General features: G+C 40.1%; 1 protein-coding gene across 1 annotated transcript in view; it reads left to right on the top strand.

The window, feature by feature from the left end:
- CHN1 (chimerin 1) overlaps positions 1-25,708 on the top strand; it is a 318,387-nt gene that overhangs the window by 76,677 nt on the left and 216,002 nt on the right. The window contains exons 3-4 of the mRNA XM_006866659.1: positions 13,104-13,159; positions 22,288-22,319. Coding sequence (XP_006866721.1) covers positions 13,104-13,159; positions 22,288-22,319 — 88 coding nt within the window. The remainder of the gene's footprint in view (positions 1-13,103; positions 13,160-22,287; positions 22,320-25,708) is intronic.

Below are 25,708 nucleotides of genomic sequence, written 5' to 3'. Positions count from 1 at the left end.
AAGTCCTTGACAACTTCCATCATTTCTCCATTGATAAGAATGTTGTTCATTGGTCCAGTGGTGAGGATTTTTGTTTTCCTTATATTGAGATGTAATCTATACCTAAGGCTATGCTCTTTGATCTTGATCTGTTAATGTTTTAAGTCTTCTTCACTTTCAGCAAGCAAAGTTGTATCATCTGCATATCGCAGGTTGTTAATGAGTCTTCCTACAATCTTGATGCCACGTTTTTCTTCATAGAACCCAGCTTCTCGGATTATTTGCTCAGCGTACAGGTTGAATAAGTATGGTGAAAGAATTCAGCCTTGTCGTACACCTTATTAAATTTTAAAGCATTCAGTGTTCCCATGTTCTGTTCGAACAGCTGCTTCTTGGTCCAGGTACAGATTCCTCATAAGCACAATTAAGTGTTCCGGAATACTCATATTTCGCAATGTTGTCCATAGCTTGTCATGATCCACACAATCGAAAGCCTTTGCATAGTCAATAAAGCACAGGTAAACATCTTTCTGATATTCTCTGCTTTTAGCCAAAATCCTTCATACATCAACAATGATATCCCTCATTCCACGGCCTCTTCTGAATCGGCTTGAACCTCTGAAAGTTCTCTGTCAATGTATAATTGCAGCTGTTTCTGTATTACCTTTAGCAAAACTCTACTCGCATGGGATAGCAAAGAGATTGTCTGATGATTTCCACATTCAGTTGGGTCACCTCTCTTTGGAATGGGAACAAATATGGATCTCTTTCAATCAGTCGGCCAGATAGTTGTTTTCCAAATTTCTCGGCATAGATGAGTGAGTGCCTCCTGTGCCGCATCACTTTCTTGAAAGATTTCAATTTGTATTCCATCAATTCCTGGTGCCTTGCTCTTTGCCAATATCTTCAATGGACCTTGGACTTCCTCCTTCAGTATCATTGACTCTTGATCATATGCTACCTCTTGGAATGGTTGAACATTAACCATTTCCTTATTGGTATAGTGACTCTTTGTATTCCTTGCATTTTCTTTTGGTGCTTTCAATAATTTGCCCAGGGACTCTTTCAATAACGAAAGTTGAGGCTTGAATTTTTTCTTGAGTTCCCCCAGCTTGAGAAATGCTGAGTGTGTTCTTCCTTTTTGGTTTTCTGATTCCTGGTCTGTGTACATTTTGTTGTAATATTTGGCTTTATCTTCTCAAGCTGATCTTTGAAATTTTCTGTTCAGCTCTTGGACCTACTCATCTCTTCCATTTACTTTAACATCTCTACACTGGAGAGCAAGTTTCAGTGTTCTCAATGACTTTTTGCTTTCTTCATGTATGATGTTCTTGATGTCATCCCACAACTCTTCTGGTCTTCGGTCTTTAGTGTTTAATGTATCAAATCTGTTCTTCAGATGATCTCTAAATTCAGATGGGATATATTCAAGGTCATATTTTGGTTCTTGTGGACTTGTTTTCATTTTCTTTAGCTTCAGTTTGAATTTTTAAGGAGTAATTGATGGTCTGTTTCACAGTCTGCCCCTAACCTTGTTTTCACTGATGATATGGAGCTTTTTCCATTGTCTCTTTCCGCAGATGTAGTTAATTTGATTTTTATGTATTCCATCTGGTGAGGTCCATGTGTATGGCTGTCTCTTATGCTGTCTACAGAAGGTATTTCAAATGAACAAATCATTGGTTTTGCAGAATTCTATCATTGGTTTTCTAGCATTATTTCTATCACCAAAGCCGTATTTTCCATCTACTGATCCTTCCTCTTTGTTCCCAACCTTTGCATTCAATCACCAGTAATTAATTGCATGTTTTATTGATTTCGGATTGAAGAAGTTGGTAGAATTCTTCTATTTCCTCCTCAACTGGCTTTATTGGTTGGTGCGTAAATTTGAATAATAGTGATATTAACTCGGCTTTTCTGTAGGCACATGGATAATATCCTATCACAGACAGCACTTAACAATAAATAATAACAAGTGATGTAAAACAAACTTGCAAAGTGGGGGATACCTGTACATGTAAATTTTAATAAGAATGGATGGGGAGGTGGAGCGTAAGGTAGGAAATAGACACAAGATAGTTTGGGTGCTGGGATGGGGGCAGTACACTACAAGGGGGAGGAAAATGGAAGAACAAGGTGGATGGGAAAACATGTAAGCAGGTTTGCATGGCCTAAATGGGACAGAGGTAAATAGTGATGTATATTCAACCTTGTAAAAACAGGGCTCTGCGATGCAGGGATTGAAGCATGGTTTGAATGGGTAAAAGAGGGGAAATAATGTTAATATGCTTGGCTGTCTTTTGAATCTTGGTTTCCCTTGCTTACTACTGTAAAATAGACACTTGTGGGGGTAAGAAAGGAATAGCCAGAAACATTGCCATAGAAAGCTTGTAAGTCTGTCTTTAGCCTATAACTAACAAATTGGAATACCTAAAATGGGGCTAGAATTTGCCCAGGGAAGGAGGTTTCCTGTGGAACCTTTGCATAAGACCATCGGTGGAATCCAGATCCCCATCCGAAATTTTTTAGGTGGGAAATTTCCACTTGAAAGGACCTGCAGACCAGCCTGGAGCTGCTAGAAGAACAGAAAATACTTCTTGAAAGAAAGACCAGCAGGAAAAATACAAAACAATAACAGCAGTCTGATTGACTTCCACGAGAACAAGCTGTTCACGGGGAAGCCATCAGGACAAGCAGTTAGGTCCCCTCAGAGCAAACCTGCCCTTCCAAGACTGAGACTCAAGGGGAATACACGAGCAGGCATATGATCTTGCTGGCATATGATCTTGCTGGAGGAAAAACAGCAATGATGTCGTGAACTAAGTCCGACCATGTTCAACAGTCTCCTGTCCACCTGGGTGGAGACCTGGTTGGCTAGCAGTGTGGCAAAACCTGGGGACTCTTGGACCCAGGGACAGAGACATGGCCACAGAGGACTAGAGCGGAGAGTGAAGCGTCCAGCTGATATGAAGATGCAGAAGAACACCCATGCTTACAGATAGTACCCATTTGACCTGGCTTCAATGGCTGGATGATCAGAACTCGACTAGTGGAAGAAAGAAGAGGAAAACAAGAGTAACTTGCAACAATTTGATGAAATTGACCTATACTTTGGATGTAGTAGCTCAAAAGAGGGAACAATTCTTTACAGTGTGGATCATTCCCACACCCTCAGCACACAGGGTTGACAGGGATGGGCAATGTAGACATTGGCTACCCCAAATGGGGTGGGGGTGGGGAATCTACAAAGGCAAGAAGTAACTGGCTTACAAGCTTTCAAGAGGGAGCCTAATTTCAGAGGGTGCGGGGGAAGGTAGAATTTCTTCTGAGTAGTTCCCAACCTGTCTGGATGGGGCTGGTGAAAGGAGATGGGGATAAGACACTTGTGGTTCAATAGTGAATAATTGTTATCAGAACTAACTGTGAGTGTTGAATATGTAAAGGTAGACGTTTTGTAACAAAAGGAGGGGAGTGGTTGATCTTGTAGTCCAGGAGCAGAGGACCCTGGGACCATCAAGGGAGAAGAGCGGAGTGTGGGATCCTATCCAGAGAAGCAGTTACGCCAGAGATGGAGGCAGAGATGATGACGTGGAGAGATGGAGTGACTGGACTCAGGGAGGGAGAGGGACTGTGGGCTGACTGGAGGGTAGGGTGTGCCCTTTAGTTGTTTAAATGGTTGTATATTTCTGAGTGTTTCGGTGTCCATCCCCCACCTCCCAAAAACAAAACAAAGCACCACAACAACAGAGCAAATGGAAGCAAATGCTATTGAAGGATGATGCATGGAGTGGATTGTAATCATTGCAGTGAAACGAAATATGATAGGATGAATGTAAATCTGATGTTCACCCAATTCACAATAAAAATGAAAAAAAAAAAAAACCCAACAAATTTTAATAAGAAAATAAGTTAAAGTTGTTGCAATGATGCGTATATGGATTGTAAGATGTGTTTGTCAAGATTCTGATTCTAGAAAATATTATAAAAACTGAGTTTTTTTGTTTATCTTTTTTATTTCTGACAATTTTACATTTTATGTTTGTTGTTCTTATGTGCCGTGGAGTCGGTTCCGGATTCACAGCGGGCTCCGTACAGGGTTTCTGAGGCTGTAAATCTTTCTGGGAGCAGAAAGCCTCGTCTTTCTCCCGTGGAACAGCTGGTAGTTTTGAACTGCTCTCTGTGAGATTATCAGCCCATTTCGTAACCACTACGCTACCAGAGCTCCTTATGTTTAATTAGCTGTAAATAGGAGTTCTGGTGCAGCATTTCAGAATAAGCACTGTGTTGCTAACCACAAGATCGTCAGTTGAAACCCACCAGTTGCTCCTTAGAAACCCTATGCATGACCACTGTGAATCAGAACTGACTCAACGGCACTTAATAACAACATACATATTAAGAAATAATAAAAATTGCACTTGTTTTAAGAGTTCTTAATTTAGACTTTTGGCTCATTTTGTTTCCCTATATTGGCTTGAATTTGCAAGGTTTTATCTTTTTTTTTTTTTAGCAAGCTCAATTGAATCAAAATTCAGTTGAGGCATGGGTAAAACAGTTTTCTTATAGACTCACAGAACAAGTTGTTCATATATTACTATGCCAAATACAAAAGCAAGAAAACCTAGTACCAGTTATACCTTTTGACCAGGGCTTCCAACTGGTTTGAATCAGTTCAGTTATAGCATATGATAAGGACGCAGAGGTAGAACAGACCAGAATTTAAACTATCTTATCGCTGGAATAAACCATGCAAACAATTTAGGTCTGGACTTTGCGAGTCTGGTATAGATGCTGATTCTGTAGAAAGGAGCTCATAATTGGTTCTCCTTAACTATTTCCATGCAAGATTGAGTCTAATGTTGTCAGGCCTTCTTATTTTACAAGGGAAGCGGAGTTCTCTTACTTCTGTTGTGGTTAAATCTCTCACTTTTTGAATTTACAAACCATTTCAGATTTAAATCTCTCACTTTTTGAATTTACAAACCATTTCAGATTTTAAAGTGGCAATCAAAAGATGTGAGAGTCAGACTCCAAGATACCTGTTTGTGATTTCTCTGAACTAGATTAATAATGTATTGTCTCTAGATATTAGTACGACTTTCATTAATAAGCATTGATGCTTCTAAGTTTATTGAAAAATAGCTTCAATATTTTAGTCATATATCTATTGTCTCATCTTGAATTTAGCTATTTGGCAAGTCATTTCATGATTGAGCCAATTCAAATTTTAACTGTGTTCCAGTTCACATGCTTAAGAATCCTAAATTGAGAGAGAAGCATCAGTGTTAATTAGACCTTACTACTGTCGGTGATTACAAATCGGGCTGTGAACCTTTAAGGTCAGCAGTTCAAAACTACCAGCTGCTCCACGGGAGAAAGATGAGGCTTTCTGCTCCCATAAAGATTTACAGCCTCAGAAACCCTGTTCAGGGACGCTGTGGGTCGGAACCGACTCAACGGCACTTAACAACAACAACGTTTGTGAGCAGCTCTGGTAGCGTAGTGGTTACGAGTCGGGCTGCCAACCTCAAGGTCAGCAGTTCGAAACTACCAGCCATTCCATGGGAGAAAGATGAGGCTTTCTGCTCCTGTAAAGATTTACAGCATCAGAAACCCTACACTGACTGGGTCGCTATGAGTCAGAACTGCCTCCGCTGCACACCACCACCACCACCACCACTGTGTTCAGGGTCCTGGGGTGGCACTGTGGGTTAATGCGCTGGACTGAAAAGTTGGTTTGATCCGCAAGGTCTGTGGTTCAAGCTCACCAGCCACTCCTTGGAAGCCCTATACAGGGTCGCATGGGTCGGAACTGACTCGATGGCACTTAACAACCGCAACTGTGTATGGAGAGTGCGGTATTGCTGCAAGATAAGCACTGGACTGCGAACCACAGGTCAGTAGTTCAAGCCTACCAGTGGCTTCTTGAGAGAATGATGAACTTTTTTGCTCTCATAAAGATTTACAGCCTTGGAAACTCTATGCAGTGTCACTTTGAGTTAGATCCAACTCAGCTGCACATAACAATGACCACAACAACTGTATTCTTTTCTAATGATCCATCTGATAGTTGTTCCCAGAGTCCAGATTTGCTATATTCGGTTATACACCATCCTACTGACCAGTCTCTCAGTGCAGGTGTGCATTATTTAACGTCTGCTGTCACATCCCTCTGATACTGTACATACATCTATGGTCCTACAAGGTTTACTTGTTTAAAAAGTAGACCAGAGCTCCTTTTGTTTATTACTTCCCCTAATGGTTTTTAAGAGTAGCCCTGGTAGTGTAGTATGTTCCATGTTTGACTGCTAATTGAATCTCCCAGCCACTCTGCGGGAGAAAGATGAGGGTTTCTGCTCCCACAAAGATTTACAACCCTGGAAGCTCTAGACAGAGTCACTGTGAGTTGAAACTGTCTAGACAACACAGAGCCACCACCACCAATGGCTTTAAAAGAAGCCCTGGAAGAGACTTCTGGCAAGATTGTGGACTAGGCAGATGCGCACTACACAGATCAGCTACAACAAAACTACAAGACACCAAATGAATCAGACACAGATGAAAATTCTAGAACTGTGAATTTCAGAAGAAAGGCTAGAGAAGTGGATTGAGTGTTTGCTGGGAAGAGAAGCTGAGCAGGGATGATGAGAGAGGAAGACTGACTGCAACAGCTGGCCACATGAGTTGCGACCATCTTGTGAGTAGCTTTGGCAACAGAGGGAGGCCTAGGAGAGCAGATTCACAAGGTGCCTGGAAAGTTTCCACACTACCCTAGAGACCAGAGGTGGGACCAGCTTCTACCTTTATCCTTCCCCAGCACAGACTTTGCTCTCAGGAAGTTCAGAGCCACGTGGTTAGGAGCCAATGCCAATGTGAGGCAGGGCCGGGTGCACTGCCTTGGTGCCTGAATTCAGGCGGACTCTGGTCCAGACCTCCAGGTTCACAGAACCCACATTTAGCCAGTCTCCCTGTCCCCATCTACCCTGTGGTCTTAACATGCACTGAAACCAGCTCCATTAACGGCCTCATGAACTACTTCCAGATTGAGTGCCCTGGACACAGATAACACTGAGGCCGATAGGACTCCATCTGGGGCAAGAAACTCTGCTGCCCCGCCCTTCCCATGCCCATCTTGTGAGTTCCTTGGCTTGGAGGAGCCACCAAAAGTTTTCTCCTCTCCAGGTCCAACAGCACAATTCCCCAGAGACAGCAGACAATTTTAGCTTACACAAAAAAACAAGAGACAATGATGCAAACAAATGACAAAGATTCAGGGCCAGAAAATATTTCTGAGGAAGAAAATGTAATTGAATTAACTGAAAAAGAATGCTATTTTGGTACCTTCAGAGGCTCAATTGAGAAAGCACAAGGTGAGCACAGTAACAGCTTTCGAAGAACTCAGGAAAACACTACAAGAACAAATAGACAAAATAAAATGTAAATTTTGAAACAACACAAAACCTGTGACTAGAAGTCCAGACGATTAATACTATGATTTCAGAAATAAACAATACAGTGAAAGGGCAAAGGAGTGAACACTGAATTAGTGAGCTTGAAGATAAATCTCTCAATTTTAGTATGCTGGAAGGACAATTAGAAATAAAAAAGAAAAAATCCAAAGAAAGCCTAGAGTTATATGGGACACCATGAAAAGAACAACTTATAGGTGATTGGAATTCAGAACAGGAAGAAACAATGAAAAGCATAGAAGAAATTGTTGAAGAGTTGTTGAAAGAAAAATTTCCTAATATCATGAAAGAGAAGATAAGCATACAAGAAGCAGAATGAATCCAAAACAAGGATAGACCCCAAAAGAAAATCACCAAGACATATCATAATCAAACTTTCCAAAATCAAAGACAAGGAAAGAATCATGAAAGCAGCCCAAGCTTTCAAAAAGTTACCTACAAAGAGCTAATAAGACTAACCTTGGATTTCTCAGCAGAAACCAAGCAAGAAGGCAATGGGATGACATATACAAAACTCTGAAAGAAAAAAATTGCCAACCAAGAATCGTCTATGTCCCTCATCTATGATGGTGAAATTAGGACATTTCCTGATAAACAGAAATTAAAGGAATTTGTAATGATCAGATCAAATGCTAAAGGGTGTACTTTGGACTTAGAACTAACAACAACAGACAACAGCCTGAGATTATGATACAGGACAACACCAGCCAGAATTCAATCCAGATATAGAAGTATTAAAAGTAAAACAAACCTACAAGGCTGAAAACAGGGAACCAGAGATAATCAATTTATACTGAGTAACCACAAATAACGACTCGACGGCACTTAACAACAACAACAACCTCAAGTAAAATGAATACACTTCACATCAAAATTTTCAAAAGAGGAAAATCAGAAAGGGTTAGTAAGCAGTAGCACAACAGGAATGAAAATAAAAGGAAAACTCACAAAATGAACTCAGCATAGAAAATGATGTGGACTAAAGAAGCCAGCAGCACCACAATCAACACACACAGCAAAATGACAGGCATCAATTCATACCTATTGAGAATTATATTGATTGTAAATGGATTAAATGCACCAGTACAGATAACAGCAGAATGGAAAAGAAAACAGGATCCTTCAATATGGAGTCTTCAAGAGACTCATCCAAAGGATGGAGACAGTCTAGCCTATATGCCCATCAACAGAAGAATGGTTGAACAGACTTTAGTGCATGCACACAGTGAAGAATAGCAGAGAGTCTGTGAAGCACCTTACAACATGGATGCACCTGAAGGATATTATGCTGAGTGAACTTAGTCACTAAATGGCAAATATTATATGAGACGAATGTTGTGAAAGGTTAGGAAAAGGTTTTCTTAATAAAGAAAACAATCTAGGATGATTACCAGGTGGTGGAGAGGTAAAATTAGTTACGGGCTTGAGGGTAGCCACACGTTAACATGGGAGACAGGGCAGACAATATATAGCAAGAAGGAAGTTAGCAGAGAACAGATGAAAGTATAGGGAGATCCAGGAAGGAATACAATAATTAAAGTGAATAGAGGTAAATGTTGTTGTTGTTAAGTGCCATCGAGTCGCTTCTGACCCATAGCGACCCTGTATAGGGTTTCCGAAGAGTAGCTGGTGAGCTTGAACCACCAACCTTGCCATTCAAATGGCTTTGGAATCTGGCGCATTAACCCACAGCGCCACACCAGGACTCTAGAGGTAAATATTAGTAGCTGTTAATACATGGAGGGAATGGCAATCATTATAATGAAACATAGTATATGATTTGTTGAATGTGAAGCTGATGACCTGCTCAGTAAACATTCACTCAATTCACAATAAAATGTTTAAATGAAAAAAAAAAAATGTTGGTGATGCTGTAGGATAAGCACTGGACTGCTAACCTCAAGGTCAGCATTTCAAACCTACCAGCTGCTTCAAGGGAAGAAGATGAAGCTTTCTGCTCCAGTTAAAATTTATAGCCTCAGAAACCCTGTATGAATCACTATGAGTTTGAATCCACTGGATGGCAACGGGGAATGCTTTAAAGACCCCCAAACCAGAGTCTTGCAGCACTGGGCCATGGGTGAGATCACAGGCCGGTGAGGTTAAGGACATGGCTCTGGGTATGGGCTCTTTGGCTTTGTCTGGGGAGCAGGTGGCAATGGGGGCTGCTCTTCCTGCTCATGCGGCAGAACAGTGAGTTGGGCTGGGTACACCCTACCATTTTCCTCTCAGTTTGCTCACCTCACCCCCTCAGCCATTCATTCCTCCAGCCTCCATATAAGCAGCTTCAACAGTGGCAGCAGCAGGGCTAGTATGGGTGACAAGGACGTCTGGAACCAGGTTCACATAAGGTTTAATATGGCGTTTGCACAATGTCCAAATCTTACTATGTTGTATTTCACAGAATCCATTGTGAATCTTGAGCAATGCATACCTGTAATAATTTATAGATAGCTTATTAAAAGTGAGTCTTAAAAATAGACTCACCATTGGTAGCCAGCCAGGAGGCATTTGTCTAGAAAAACTCCTCTCTGTGAGATAGAATTATACCCTTTGACTAAAATAAAGGGTGACATCTGGACCACTTCTCATGGGGGAAGGTATTATCATCCCTTTTTTCATACTGACTTATTTTATTATTTGCTTACTGGATAGACTTACAGATGATAACCAGATGTGAGGTATTTGTACCTTGAATAAAATTTTAAATTTACTTTTTCTAGTAACTTTTAATGTCCTTCTTGACTACTATTCAGTTCTCATTATTGGATTTCCAAAGGTTAATTTCCAGAGCATTTTCTTGTCACAGTTCCAAACAACTCATCCTTTGATAATTGATCAAAACAAGCGTGAACTAAATTTTCCATATTCGTGGTAATAGTTACCAGTATGGGGGAAGGAGCCTGGGAAATCCTCCCTTCTTGCAATTACATTTGGCTTGGAGAATGTAGATTTACATGAATCTTTGGGTGATACTTGAACTGTCACTCTCAGAGCCATGGTACTCTCCTTCTTCCCATCCTCATTTCTTCATTTTTTTTTGTAATTTATGAAACCATATTTATAGAAATATTTTAAATAAACTCAATGAAATATGGATACATAAAAAACTACAATCATGTATTGCTTAAAATCTACAATATGTTCCATAAAATACCATATCCTAGTTTGCTCCTACCTTTTCTTTGTGCATCTTGAAGAAGCTTCATGCCTTGGCAGTGATCATTAACCTGCTAAGAGGGATTCACCTTTGTGTTTTGTCCTCGCTCCACGTCATATTTGATAGGGTTCCCTTGCATTTTCATTAGCCTTGTAGCTTTCAGTGGAACTGATCTTTTAACAGCGTGGAGATGTTTTCTTTGCTTTTGTGGATTGTCATAGTTGTTGACATGCTAAAATTGTAATAACATTCACTGATTTTCCACCTGTGTGTTGTTTAACAGCCTTTTGTTTCACTTCCAAATTGATAACTTCTCCTTTGTCTCTTGCTGCTGCTATCACCAGCACTAGTTTTGCTGCATTAGGGAGCCATGATGCACTTCACAGAAATATTTTCAAAAGAAATTGTAACAGACTAACACTGTGACACACAAGATGTGCAATACATGAGACTGGATGCTGCTGCATACAAGTCAAAGCATACACTGTTGTACAGTAAACTTTGTAAAAAGAAAGAACCGTGCATGCATAAACCAGTAACATAGGCATGTATTATGACTATCAAGGCCCATGTTTTATAGGTTATATATGTACTGTGTGTGGCCACTGTTAAGATAAACACTGAACCACAAGATCGATTTGAATCACAGGGTCAGAGGTTCAAACTCACCAGCAGCTCCTCAGAAACCCTATACAGGGTTGCTCTGAGTGGGAACCGACTCAACAGCACTCAACACCAGCAGCATATGTACTGCACCATTTTATATATCCACCTACCAGCTCAATTTCTGAATTATGTTAGAACCTTATGGGACCACAAACACATATGCAGATAGATGTTGCTCAAACAGACATTACATGGTACATGGCTGTATTTTAGGGATTTTTGCCACCAGGAGGAAAAGGAGTTTCTATCATTGGGGTTTTTAAACATGAGGAACCTGAGGAAGTGCTTCGTTTTTTCCATTTTTAAACAGGAAAGCTATATATTCTCAGTTCTGTTTGAAGTATAGTACTACCCTGGTGTTATGTTTTGGTAATAAGCTAAAGATGCATCCTAATAGCTAAATAATTATTATCAAGAATTTTATGTAGGACAATGATTTATCTACATATAAAAATAGCTAATCATTATTGGGAGTCCTGGTGTGGCGCTATAGGATAAGCAGTGGACCGCAAGGTTGGTTTGAACTGCAAGGTCGATTGTTTATATCCACCAGTCGCTCTTCGAAACCCTCTACAGGATCGCTGTGAGTTGGAACTAACTCAGTGGCACTAACCAACAAAAAACAACTGTCTTTGTTGAGTGCCAGCTACTAGTTTTAATCTTTTACATGCAGGAAATTATTTAACCCTTACACGAATCTATGAAGTAGAAACTACTATTACTCCCATTTTACTGATGAGGGAAATATTACATAATGTTAGTGGCAGAGCCCCAGTGTTCAAACCCCAGGTGGTTTGGTTTAAGAGTTCAGATTCTTAACTGCAAAACTCTATTGCTTGTACATAACAACATAGAACCTGATGTGTGATCCTGTATTTTACACATACACACCACACACACACACACACACACACACACACACACACACACGAGGTGTCGAAAGCAGTTGAGCTTAATGAGCTGAAAGGCTGGTGGTTTGAATCTACCCAGAGGCACTGCAAAAGACTTACCTGGCTATGTTTCTGAACGGTGACAGCCTTGAAAACTTTTAAAAGCAAGTCTACTCTGCATACATGAGGTCACTATGAGTCAGAATCAACGTGAGGGCAACTCACATACCTATACCAGGGTAGGTAAAAAATTGCTGCTGCTAGGGTTCTCATTCATACACGCACTGGTTTATTATAAACAAAATGTGTTACATGTGTCTCTGCAGTCAGGGATGGCTGCAGTCATATACTTGTTTTAGTCTCAAAACAATGGCTTTGAAGGGATCTGCTGAGCCAGTTAAATTCAAGGCTGAGAGGTCAGCTCAGAAGGTATGGCTGCAGTTTCTTAGGATCCCAAAGGGGTGTAATCTTGATAGGTTTTCTCACAGAATAATCACGGGGGCTTGCTATGAAGAAGCTATTATAAATAAAAGCTACATTGGTAAGGAAAAAGCCAAACAAGTTGCTCTGAGGAATTTTTTTCCCATCATGACAATGCTAGTATTTCAGGGCTGTTCTATGAAAATTTTTTGGGGAAACCTTACCCAATCTACTCTACAAACCTGATCTTTCCCCTTCAGTCTTCTTTTTGTTCCTAAAACTCAAAAGAACATTGAAAAGGACCATGATTTGAGAATGCCAAAACTGCCAAGGGTGTAAATCAAAGAGCACAGAATTCTTTGGGGGAAAGATTAGAGAGATGTTAATGCTACCTTTGGAAGGATAGAGACCTAGATGGAGGGAGATGTCAAGAATATCACGGTTTGATATTTGTGATCCTAACATATTCAAAGTTCTTCGTAAGGGAAACTGACATTTTTATTTTCTGTCTCCTTGCAGTATACCAGCTGCAACAGGAAGCTCCTCATCCTCGAAGGTTAACCTGCACGAATGAGGTGAGTACAGTGCAGCGACCCTAAATCATCTGCTTCCCAAACGTTGACCTTCCTCAGTGACGTGCTGATTTGTGAGCTTATCCATATATGCTGGTTGGCATTAAAAAATTATTGAACACTTTAAAAATATATTCATCTTGCTTTACAGAGCTACTTTTAATTTACTGTCTAGAACACAATGTAAAGTATATGACTATAGTTTTAAGTGATTTTAGTAATGTTTTCAGTTAATTCACATGTTGCTTTTCCATTGCAATTTTTTTGTTTTATTCTTTTATCTTTTGACACAGAGTTTGAAGACTTTGATGTAATATTATTAAATCATGTTTTTTTCATTGGGGAAAGATTCAAGTCATATTTTTTTAAATAATGAAAAGAAATGAACAAACAGTTCACCAAACAGATAGAATATATAACAGATTACGAAAAGATGTTCAACTTTTCTCACAGTACAAAAAATGCAAATTAAAATACATAGGAGAGATCTGATCATCTTTACTTATATATATACTAGTAAAAGTTCACAAGTTTAAGAATACACTTTGAGGCAGCAGGCACTCTCACCCTTCGGAATAAGCTGGTACTAATGTTATGGATTGACTCATGCTCCCCCAAAATATGTGTTGTGAATCCTGACCCCTCTGCCAGTGGTTATGATCTCATTTGGGAAAGGATTTGTTTTGTTATGTTTAAAGAGCATATTAAGCAAGTAAGCTGGTACAAAAGGGAGGGGTAGATGCTCATAAGTTCCCATGGAACCTAGCAGCGGAAGCTAAAAGGAGACAAGGATCTTTCCACAGAACTAACAGAGAGGTAGCCTTCTGTCCCATAGTGCCTGCACCATGAATTCAGACTTCTAGCCTCCTGGGGTTAGAGACAAATTTCGTGAGTACCGTGGACTGCTAGAAGAACAAACAAATCTATGTTGGAAGAAGTACAGCCAGGATGCTCTTTGGAAGCCAAGATTGAGAGATGAAGTCTCTCATCCTTCGGGCATATTGTCAGGAGGGACCAGTCCCCGGAGAAGCACAGCACGTTATGGCGAAGGTCAGCGAAAACGAGGAAGACACTCAACAAGATGGATTGGCACAGTGGCAGCAGCAGTGGCCTCAGGCTTAACAATTGTGAGGATGGTGCAGGACCCGGCAGTGTGTTTCATTCTGTTGTGCGTAAGGTCGCTTTGAGTCAGAATTGACTTGATAGCACCTAACAACAGCAGCCTTCAAGACTTTGGGAATTCCTGGTGTGGTGCTGTAGGATAAGCACTGTACAAGGCTGGCGGATCAAACACACTAGCCACGCTAGGGAGCCCTATATAGGGTCAATATGAGTTGGAACCAACTCCATGGCACTTAACAACAGCATCCAACTTTGAGGAAATAATGTTTTTAGTTTGTTAAAGTCATCTACTTCTGCTATTTTTGTTATATGATGCAGATTCAGTGATCCCCTAAAGGATTTTGAGGAGCAACTGGTGACTTGAACTGCTGACCTTGTACTTAGCAGTCTAGTGCTTATCCTACAGTGATATACCAGGACTCCACTAGATAAATAAGACAACTACTTCAGGAGAATTTGGCAGTATCTAACAAAGCGGGTGTAGCGCTGTGGGTTAATGCGCCAGACTGCAAAGCCGTTTGAACTGCATGGTCGGCGGTTCAAGCTCACCAGCTGCTCCCCGGAAACCCTACATAGAGTTGCTATGGGTTGGAATCGATTCGACGGCAGTTAACAACAACACAGCTATATCTGCATTTACTCAGTGCAGGTTCTAGGAATTTACCATGATGTTTAGTTACCTGTACAAATACGGAGTAATATGTGCTTGTAGGTTTTTATTGAATAAAATATAGTACTGAAAAGAATAAGCGTAATCTCTATGAACCAGACTGAAGAATTTCCCAATACAAAATGTCAGGTTAGTATAACATAGTTTATTTTTTACAAAAGAGAAACACAGGAAGGATTATCCAGAAACCAGTGGAAATGATTATCCATAGTGGAGGGGAGAGGACAGTGTGCAGGACACAAGGTTGAGAGTAAGACTTCTCTGAGAATACGTTCTAAAATTTCTATTTAACTTATTATTATGAATTGGATGAGGATGAAGATTTACAGAGTAGATCAGCCTTTCAATCAGTAATCCATACATGCTCTGTTTCATCTCAGTGACTGCAATCCCCACAATGTAGCATCTCTTATCCCACTTTCTCCCCGTGTTTCCTGCTTCCACTCCTCCTCCTTTCTTTCTTTTTTTAAGTTTTTATTGTGAATTGAATGATAGTTTACATGGGAGAACATACTTCATTTTGTTGCAATGATAACAATCCTCTCCATGTATCATCCAACAGCATTTGCTTCCATTCCCTCTGTTTTTTTTTTTTTGGATGTACACTGAAACACTCAGGAATATATAACCATTCATATATGGATTACACCCCGCAAACCTGACCCCTAGCCACCAGCACCCAGCCCTTCTCCATCCTTGAGTCTAGAGTCCCCAGCTGCTCCATCTCTCCAAGTCATTGTCTCTGCCTCCATCTCTGGCGTTGCTGCTTCTCTGGTTAGGGTTCCGCACTCCGTTCTTCTCCCTTGATGGTCGCAGGGTACTCCGCTCCTGGACTGCAAGATCAACCACTTCCCTCCTTTGGTTACAAAACGTCTGCCTTTACATTTGCAGCATTCACAGTCAGTCCTGATAGCAATTATTCACTATTGAACCACAAGAGTCTTATCCCCATCTCCTTTCACCAGTTCTGTCTAGACAGGTTGGAAACCACTTCGTGGAGATTGTGCCTTTTTCCGCACCCTCTGAAACTAGGCTCCCTCTTGAAAGTTTGTAAGCCAGTCATTTCATGCCTTTGTAGCCCCCCTCCCCCCCATTTTGGGTAGCCAGTGTCTAAGTTGCCCATCCCTGTCAACCCTGTGTACAGAAGGGGTGGGAATGATCCTTGTTATAAAGATTTGTTCCCTGTTTTAAGCTGCTGCATCCATAAGTATAGGTCAAGTTTATCAAATTGTATCAGATTACTCTTTTTTTTTTCCTCTTCTTTCTTCCTCTAGTCGAGTTTTGATCATCCATCCATTGAAGCCAGGTCAAGTGGGTAATATCTGCAAGTGTGGGCGTTTTTGTTTGCATGGTCCATTAGTACATTGGACTGACTGTTTTTGTTTCTTCAGTTTTCATCACTCTTCTTTCCTTCAGACTGAAGAGATCAATAGTTGTACCTTAAATGGGTACTCATGAGCTTTTTTTTTTTAAATAAACTTTTTATTATGAATTGATTGAAGGTTTACAGAATAGATCGTAAGTTTTATATTCAATAAACCACACATTTTGCTTCACTACATGGTTGCAATCCCCTCCATGTACCAACAGTTAATGGCGTTTGCCTCTATTCACTTTAACTATTGCATTCCTCTCTGTGTCTGCCACTACCTTCATCTTTCCTTTGTTAACCTCCCTCTTGTTGTATGTTGCCTGCCCTGTCACCCATTCACCCATGTTGACATGTGTCTAGCCCATGCATAGTTTTCCCTTCTTCCCCCTTGCAACCATCATAGATTGTTTCTTTTATCAAGAAAACTTTTTTTTTTAAGCTTGTTATAATGTTGTTGTTGTTGTTGTTAAGTGCCTTCGAGTCGGTTCCGACCCATAGCGACCCTGTACAGGGTTTCCGAGGGTGTAAATCCTTACGGGAGTAGAAAGCCTCATCTTTCTCCCGTGGAGCGGCTAGTTATAATGTTAGTCTCATACAATACTAATCCTTTTGTGACTAATGTCCTCCAGGTTCAACTATGTTGTGAGGTGTTTCATAGATTCATCATTATTCTTCAACATTTTGTAGTACTCGATTGTGTGTATGTGCTAAAGTTTTTTGACCATTCTTCTGTTGATGGGCACTTAGGCTATCTCCATCTTTTTTATATGTATTTTATAGACCCCATATTGAAGGATCCTGTTTTCTTTTCCTTCCTGCTGTATATGTCTTTTGACTGGTACGTTTAATCTGTCTACATTTAGTATAATTATTAATAGGTATGAATTGATGGCATTTTTCTGTGGGGTTTCTTTGTGTTTGTGTGTGTGGATTCTGTGTTCCATATAATTTTCTATGCTGAGTTCATTTTGTGTCTTTTATGTTGAAATCTACTTGATTTCTTGCCATTTGAAAGTTCTGTACCTACAGTATTCTTTCTCTCGCTCTCTCTTTTTATTTATTTTTTTTTGCTTTGTTGTTGTTGTTAAGTGCCTTCGAGCCAGTTCTGACTCATAGCAACCCTATATAGGGTTACCGAGGAGCAGTTGGTGAGCTTGTGGTTCAAATTGACTTTGCATTCCAGCACATTAACCCACAGTGCCACACCAGAACTCCCTTTGTAGGTGACTGCATCATATATTGATATCTCTGGTTCGCTATTTTCAGTCTTGAGGTTTGTTTTTCTTTAAATACTTGTATATCTAGATTGATTTCTGGGTGTTATTGTCATGTATGGTAAACGCAGGTTGTTGTCTCCTGTTGTATGTTCTGAGTCCTAAGCACACACTTTAGCATTTTCTGTAAAGTTGGTCTGGTCATCACAAATGCCTTTAATTTCTGTTTATCAAGAAATGTCCTAAATTCGCTGTTGCATTTGAGAGACAGCTTTGCTGTGTATATGATTCTTGGTTGGCAATCTTTTTCTTTCAGAATTTTGTATTTGTCATTCCACTGCCTTTTTGCCTGCATTGTTTCTGCTGTGAAATTAGAGTTTTAGTCTTACTGATTTTCCTTTGTAGGTAACTTTGCGTTTTTCTGGACCTGATTTCACTATTCTTTCCTTATCTTTAAATTTGGAATTTGATTATGATATACCTTAGTGATTTTCTTTTGTGATCTATCCTATTTGAGGTTTGTTCAGCTTCTTGTATGTAAATCTCCTCGTCTTTCATGATGCTAGGGAAGTTTTTTTCCAGCTACTCTTTGACAATTTTCTATTTTCTTATCACTCCTGTTCTGAAATTTCAGTCACTCATAGCTTGTTCTTCTTCATAGTGTCCCAGAATTTTCATCTGTAGCTGTTTTTGTTTTGTCTCTCATGCATTTGTTGGTGAGGGTCCATGCAGTGCATCTGCCTACTCCGCCATCTTGCTGGAAGTCCTCATAAGCTTTTAAGACCCATAGTTGCTACTCAAAAAAAGTAGGATGTGGAACATGTGTATGGACTATGTTATGCCAGTTGACTTTAGTGTCCTCTGAGACCATGGTCCTTAGCCCCCAGACTCAGGGACTCATTCTGACCATACTTTATAGATAGATAGATAGATAGATAGATAGATAGATAGATAGATAGGTAGATAGATACATAGTTGTTTTGAAGTGTTGTCAAGCTGGTTCTAACTCATAGTGACCCAGTGTAGGATTTCTAGGGAGCAACTGGTGAGTTTGAATCATCATCCTTGTGGTTCAAACTGATCTTGTGGTCCAGTGATTATGCCACAATGTATTTGTGTGCATGTGTGTCTGACTTTATCCTATTTACTATAAGAAACTGGAGCATTTTAGCAGGAGAAAAATGTGATCAGATTTAGGCTTAGATAGCGTATTCTTATATTTTGTGGAAAATGGGCTAGGAAGGAGGATGGACAAATTAAAAACAAAAATACTGGTTTTGGGGACTATTGCAAGACTATTGATTGTATGGATATAACATTGAAAGATGCAGGAAATGTCAAAAGAAGATGGAAGAAATACATAGCTACCATACCAAAAAGAATTGGTTGAATGATCAGCCATTTCAGGATGTAGCATGTGATCACGAAGCAGTGGTGCTGAAGGAAGCTGCTATGGAGGCATTGGGGAAAAACAAGAGTCCAGGAATTGATGGAACAACAATTGTAATGTTTCAACAAACAGATGCCACGCAGGAAGCATTCACTCATTTATCCCAGGAAACAGATTGGCTACCTGGCCAACTGACTGGAAAAGAAAGGTGATCCAACAGAATGTGGAAATGGTTAAGCAATATCATTAATACTACATGCAATTCAAGTTTTGTTAAAGGTAATTTAACAATGGTTAACATCACATTGAAATTCAAGATGAGGATGTAGAATGAAGGATAGCATTGCTGATGTCTGATGAATCTTGATTGAAAGCAGAGAATACCAGAAAGATGTTAACTTTGCTTTAGTTACTATTCAAAGGCATAACAACTTATGGTTCATAACAACTTATGGTCAATGTTGCAAAGAGTAGGAATTGGGAATTCCAATGAGCTTAATTGTGCTCATGTGGAACCTGTATATAGACCAAGAGTCAGTCATTCAAACAGAATAAGGGGATACTGAGTGGTTTAAAATCAAGAAAGATGTGTGGCAGAGTTGTAACCTTACACCAGACTACATCTAGCTATGTGCTGAACAAATAATCAGAGAAGCTGGACTATATGAAGATCATCAGAATTGGAGAAAGAATCATTTATAACTTACAATATGCAGATGACCACACAACCTTACTTGCTGAAAGCAAAGAGAACTTGAAGAACTTATTGATGAAGATCAAAGACTACAGTTTCAGTATTGGATTACACCTCATTGTACAACTGGACCAATAAGCAACATGAAGATAAACAGTAATTATTGAAGTTGTCAAGGATTTGATTCATCCAAAATCAAACAACATATTTGTAGTGGGCAAATTTGCTGTGAAAGATCTCTTTAAAGCCTTAAACAGCAAATATAACACCTTTGGGTGCACTTGACCTAACAAATGAATAAGAAAGACCAAATGGCCAATATATTTGAATTATGGTAGTGGCAAAGAATACTGAATATACTATGATCTGCCATTAGCAACCGAATTGACGGCACTTAACAATAACAGCATGGTTGGGTCTGCCAGAAGAACAAACAAAGCTATCTTGAAAGAAGTACAGTCAGAATTCTCCTTAGAAGTGAAGATGGGCATATTATCAGGAGGAACTGTCACACCCATGGAGAAATGCCCATGTGGATGGTCACCCAGAGCTTCACAAGAATGACTGTGGGATGGATTATGGTTAAGGGGCAAGGCAAGATGCCTGCATATGCTACAGGGATAGGGCGCTAGCTAGTTCTCCAGATCTTCCTCCAGCTCAGGGTCCCATCCCTGCAACAGAGTGTAGACTTTTCCATTGATGTTACTTTCGGTTAGAGCTCAAATCCCCAAAACTTGTTGTTACGGACTGAATGACTTCCCCCTAAAACCAGTGTTGGAACCCTAACCCCTATTCCAAAAAAAGGAAATAGAAATACAACCAGAATGTTCCTTAGAAGCCAGGATGGCATGACTTCGTCTCTTATTCATGGGACATATTATCAGGAGGGACCAGTCCCTGGAAGAGGACATCATACTTGGTAAAGTGGAGAGTCAGCGAAAAATGAGTTCCTCCAACAAGATAGACTGGCACAAGTGGCAGCAGCAATGGACTCAAATGTAACAAGTATTGTGAGGATGGCCAAGGACTGGGCAGTGTTTCCTTTTGTTGTGCCTAAGCAGTCCTATTGTGGTGCTGTGGGTTAATGTGCTCGACTGAAAAATTGGTTTGAACCACAAGGTCGGCAGCTCAAGCTCACCAGCTGCTCCTTGGAAACCCTATACAGGGTTGCAATGGGTCAGAATCGACTTGATGGCACTTCACAACAACAACAACAAAGTTTGAATCAGAGCCAGCCTGATGGTGCCTAACAATTACAACAACAACATTGCTAATTGGGTGCACGCACAGCATTTCTTGAAGATGTTTTCTACTGCAAAGATCTCAGGTTGTTGTTTGCTGTTAAGTCAGTTCCGACTCATAGCAACTCTGTATAGTGTTTCTGAGAGCAGCTGGTGGGTTTGATCTTGTGGTTAGCAATCCAGTAATTATCCTATAGCACCATATCAGGTCTCAGAGGCCTCTGGTAGGATTATTGTGGGATGTGGAGTATGCGTAACTCAGGTTCAGCCCCTTCCAGAGGCTGGCTTTCTCCTCTGTCCCCAAGGAAAGGTCATCCTCCAATGCGGGTAAAGCCAGAGAGGGTGTACAAGGAAATAAAATACAGAAATCTCATGGATGGTTCGTTAGCAATAAACAGACTATAAAATGGGCAAGGTCTTGTGTTTAATGCTTTCACCTTCCAAGAGGCCCCCTAGGCTCCCTGTCTTAATTTTGCCCCTGCAAGCTTTTTTGTGCCCTAAACTCAAAATAACATTGAAGAAAAGAACACAATTTGAGTCCCTCAAGGATGTCAAAACTACTTTTTGACATGAGTGCAGAATTCTTTTTCGGAGGATTAGAGGTGGAAACATTGCTTTCAAAAGTGTATAGAGCTGTTGCTATTTGTTATTAAGTACCATCAAGTCGGTTCTGACTCATAGTGACCCTGTACGGGCTTTCCAAGGAGTGGCTGGTATGTTTGAACCACCGTGTGGTTCAAAGCGACCTTGAGGTCTAGTGCTTATCCAGCAGCTCCATACAGATGGAGGCTATGTTAAGACATAATTGCTTCATGTTTTGGTTTTTTTGTTTCATAAAGATTTTCATGGTTTTGCAGTAATATGTTTTGACTTCCCTTTATATGATCATGTAAGTGAAGAAGATTTAGGGAAGATAAACTGTGGTGAAGGAAGCTAATGGAAGAACAAAAGGCAATGTGGAGTAACCGGCTAGGAAAGGAGTAGCAAAGGAGTATGGGAGGCAGAGCCACATTCTGTTGTGACTCAAATCAGATTGTTGGTTTTTCTGAGTCTATAAATCTTTATGGGAGTAGAGAACCTCATCTTTCTCCCATGGAATGACTGGTAGATTTGAACCTGCGGACCTTTAGGTTACCAGCCCAGCTCATATCCACTACACTACCAGGGCTCCTTGAAAAACAATTTAATTCAATCCTATTTATGTATATTGTACTTCATAGATAAGAAATACGTGGATAGAGATGAAGTGATCAGTTTAGATGGCAAAAGTATCTTCTGGTAAAACTGGGACTCAAGACTTTGCTCTCTAATCTTACTTTAATTCATTTTCTTAATATATGTGTTAGTTTCTCACATATACCAAATGTTGTCTTATGTTCTATATGTTCACATTTTCACGAATGTATTTTCTTTTTTCTTTCCCAATAGGTAGAAAACAGACCAAAGTATTATGGAAGAGAGTAAGTATGGATTATCAGAAAACATTGTATCAATTAGAATATTTACAGACAGGTAAATGGATGCTTTTATTACAGTCAAAGAAAAAAAATTGCACCGAACAGTGTTAAAGCAGGCAAGGACAACTTTTATTCAAAAGAAGGAGATAAGTTTATGAAGGGGGAGAAGCTAAGGGACAAGAGGGAAAGGCCACTGTAATGAGGACAGGAAAGGGGAACTAAGACTTAAGTCTAAGTTCTGACTCTGCTGATGGAGAATACTTGTTTATTGTGAATTTACAGATCAGATCAATTTTACATTCAAGAAGTCGTATACTTGGTTTCATTTCAATGATTGCAATCCCTTCAGTGTAACATCATTTGGCCCATTTCTTCCCTGTGATTCTAGTGTCCATTCCATCTTCTTTCACAGCTCTTCTGAGGTTTATCTTTAAATAAATGATGCCCTTTTGATCTTGAATGACTGACTGTTCTATGGTTTGCATACCTCACTAGTGTTGTTGCCCACCCATATGCCTATCTACTGCTTCGCTGAAACTTGAGCCACGAGGGTGGGTTCAGTTTCAGCCCTGAAGGGTAACCAACAACCATAGTCTTAGGTTCCTTTAGTCTCTTTGGAACTGAGATCCTTTTAAAAGAACATTATGTGGATGACCACTGCGATGGGCTGGTGATTTTTAAGACCATATGAAGCCTAGGTGACCAACAAGGGTGGGAGAAGGGGAAGATAAGGACTAGGTTAAAGGATAAAGCAAGGTTGGGGAAACATCTTTTTTGAAATAATAACTTGTTGTTTGGGTCAAAGTTTACACCTCACATTAGGTTCCTGTTGGACAGTTTCCATACAAACGATTCAGTGACATTGGTAACGGTTTTCACAATGGGTCAACATTCTTTTTAGTTGCTCTCTGGTGGTTCTATTTCTATTGCTCTCTAATTTCCCTGTCCGTCCCCCCTCGTCCCCGCTTATCTTCTAATCTTTGCTTTAGAGCAGGGGTGGGAAACCTTTTTTCTGCCAAAAAGGTTTATAACATCATTCACAGGCCATACAAAATTATCGACTTAAAGATTAACTAGCTGTATTTGGTTGAACATGTAATTTAATTAACTCACCGCTAATACAATAGTCAGTGAGCTCTGGTAGTATAGTGGTTACAAGTCAGACTGCTAACCTCAAGGTCAGTCCAACTCCATAGCACATAACCATAACCATCCACCAATATAATGGTCACTGCTTGGAAATCCTATACAGGGTCACTGTGAGTTGTAACTGGCTCGATGGCCTTAACAACAGCAACAATGTAATGGCTGGACTACTGGTGTGGTGCTGTAGGATACGGTCGGTTTGAACCGCAGTAAACCTGACCTAAACACGCAAGAGAATGAGGATTTGTCTTTTAACAAATAATTCAGATAAATTCAGCTTCGTCAGCATAAGCATAAAAAATAAAGAAAATAGCATGGGAAAACAAACCCATAAAACATGTAGGTGGGCAATATATTTCTATTTATACATTGCATTGAACAAGCAGAAATGCTACACACACATATATGTGCAGTGGACTGAGAGTGATATATCATGTATTTATACTTTTCTGTTTTCCCCAGATTTACTATAAGGAGTATACATTATCTTTAATATCAGAATAAAGAAAACTCATGCTAACCAGATATAACTCAGCCTGAAAATTTAAAGTAATACTTTTTGATCTATTTTCCTAAAGTTTTTATAAAAGTTGAGATCATAGCTATATCAGTGTAGACATGTAGGTTTAAGCCAATAATAAAAACTGATTACAGTTTAACATATGCTTTGCAAATTGCGGCAACACATCTGACTAGAAAGTCAACAATGTTCCAAAGAAGAAAATTTACTATTCCAGCTCATTGCTAGTATTTATGCATTGTCCAGGACCAGGACTACAACGTGTTGATGTAATAACACATGGATGTGCGAAATTTTCTTGAAGAACAATGCAGATCATGACTTAAAAACATAGTCAAAGCTGACTTTTTGATTTTCTGTTGTTAAACAGCATGCACAATGCCCAAAGCAAAATGGTCTCTGCTAATTATGCTGGACTATTGTTTGAGCCCTGGTGGCGTTGTAGGATAAGCACTGACTGATAACTGTAAGATCAGTAGTTCAAACCCATCATCTCTGTCTTGGGAGAAAGATGAGGATGTCTGTTCCTGTAAAGATTTACAGTCTCAGAAACCCTATCTATGTAGGGTCGTTGTGAGTCCTGATGCAGCACTGCAGGATAATACGCTAGACTGCAAGGTCAGTTTGAACTGCAAGGTTGGTAGGTCAAACTCACCAGCCATTCCTTGGAAATTTCTATAGAGGATCGCTATGAGTAGGAACTGACTTGACGGCACTTACCAACAATAACAATTGACTCAGTGACACAGTACATTTGGTGGGGTTTTTTTATTGTTTGATTTGAAGGTGACTTTTAGGAGCCCAGTTTCAGCTAACAGTTTAAGTTTCAAAGGTTTATTGCAGGATGATTGCTTGGGTGGGTCACTTCTAACCATTGATCCAGAAATCTGGATTCCATCAGAGGTAAAAACTCCTCAGTAGGTATTATTGTTGTTGTTAAATGCTGTTGAGTTGGTTCCGACTCATAGTGATCCTGCATAGAGTTTCCAAGAAGCAGCTGGTGAGTTTGAACAGATGACCTTGTAGCTCAAACCGACCTTGCAGCCCAGTGCTTATCCTACAGTGCCTCACCGGGACTCCTCAGTAGGTATAGATAGAGCTACAATATTGTAGACTTACTATATAATGTAGAGCTTCACCGGGATTCCTCAGTAGGTATAGATAGAGCTACAATTTTGTAGAGCTTACTATATAATGCTAATAGTGAACATTTTTCTGCTTTATCAAAAATGTAGTATGTTTTGAGGAGAGGCAGAGCTTGGTGGCGGCTAAGGTGGAGGTGTAGTGAATGTCACCGTCAACAATAACAGAATACCAGGCAAACAAGAGCCAGGACAGAGCTCCAAAACTCGGACCCACAGAGATAGGAATATTTTAAAGGTTTGAGCTTATAGCTTGTGGAGTTTGGAGCTGAAGTAAAAAATGGCATACTTTTGAATCTCCCGGGCCAGGCTCAGAGGCCTGAGCTCACATCCTGGGCAAGACGAAGTGGCAGGACGAAAATAGGGGCTGCAGAGACACCACGGGAACCTTGGGAAAAAGGTGCACAATATAGTCAGTTTTGCGTTCTGATTTTATTTTATTTTATTTATTTTTATATTTATTTGTTTTCTTTGGTATCGGGTAATTGGTGCGCTCACTCTTTGTCCACCTCCATGCTGGTGAATAGAAGTAGAGACTGAGCCAAGTGGCCACCCCCCACCCTCACTGCTTGTGGTTTCTTCTG

Source organism: Chrysochloris asiatica, unplaced genomic scaffold (genome assembly GCF_000296735.1).
Source record: "Chrysochloris asiatica unplaced genomic scaffold, ChrAsi1.0 scaffold00094, whole genome shotgun sequence".
NCBI lineage: Eukaryota > Metazoa > Chordata > Mammalia > Afrosoricida > Chrysochloridae > Chrysochloris > Chrysochloris asiatica.
The sequence above is the reverse complement of the archived record's forward strand: the minus strand, read 5'-3'. Positions and strand labels throughout refer to the sequence as shown.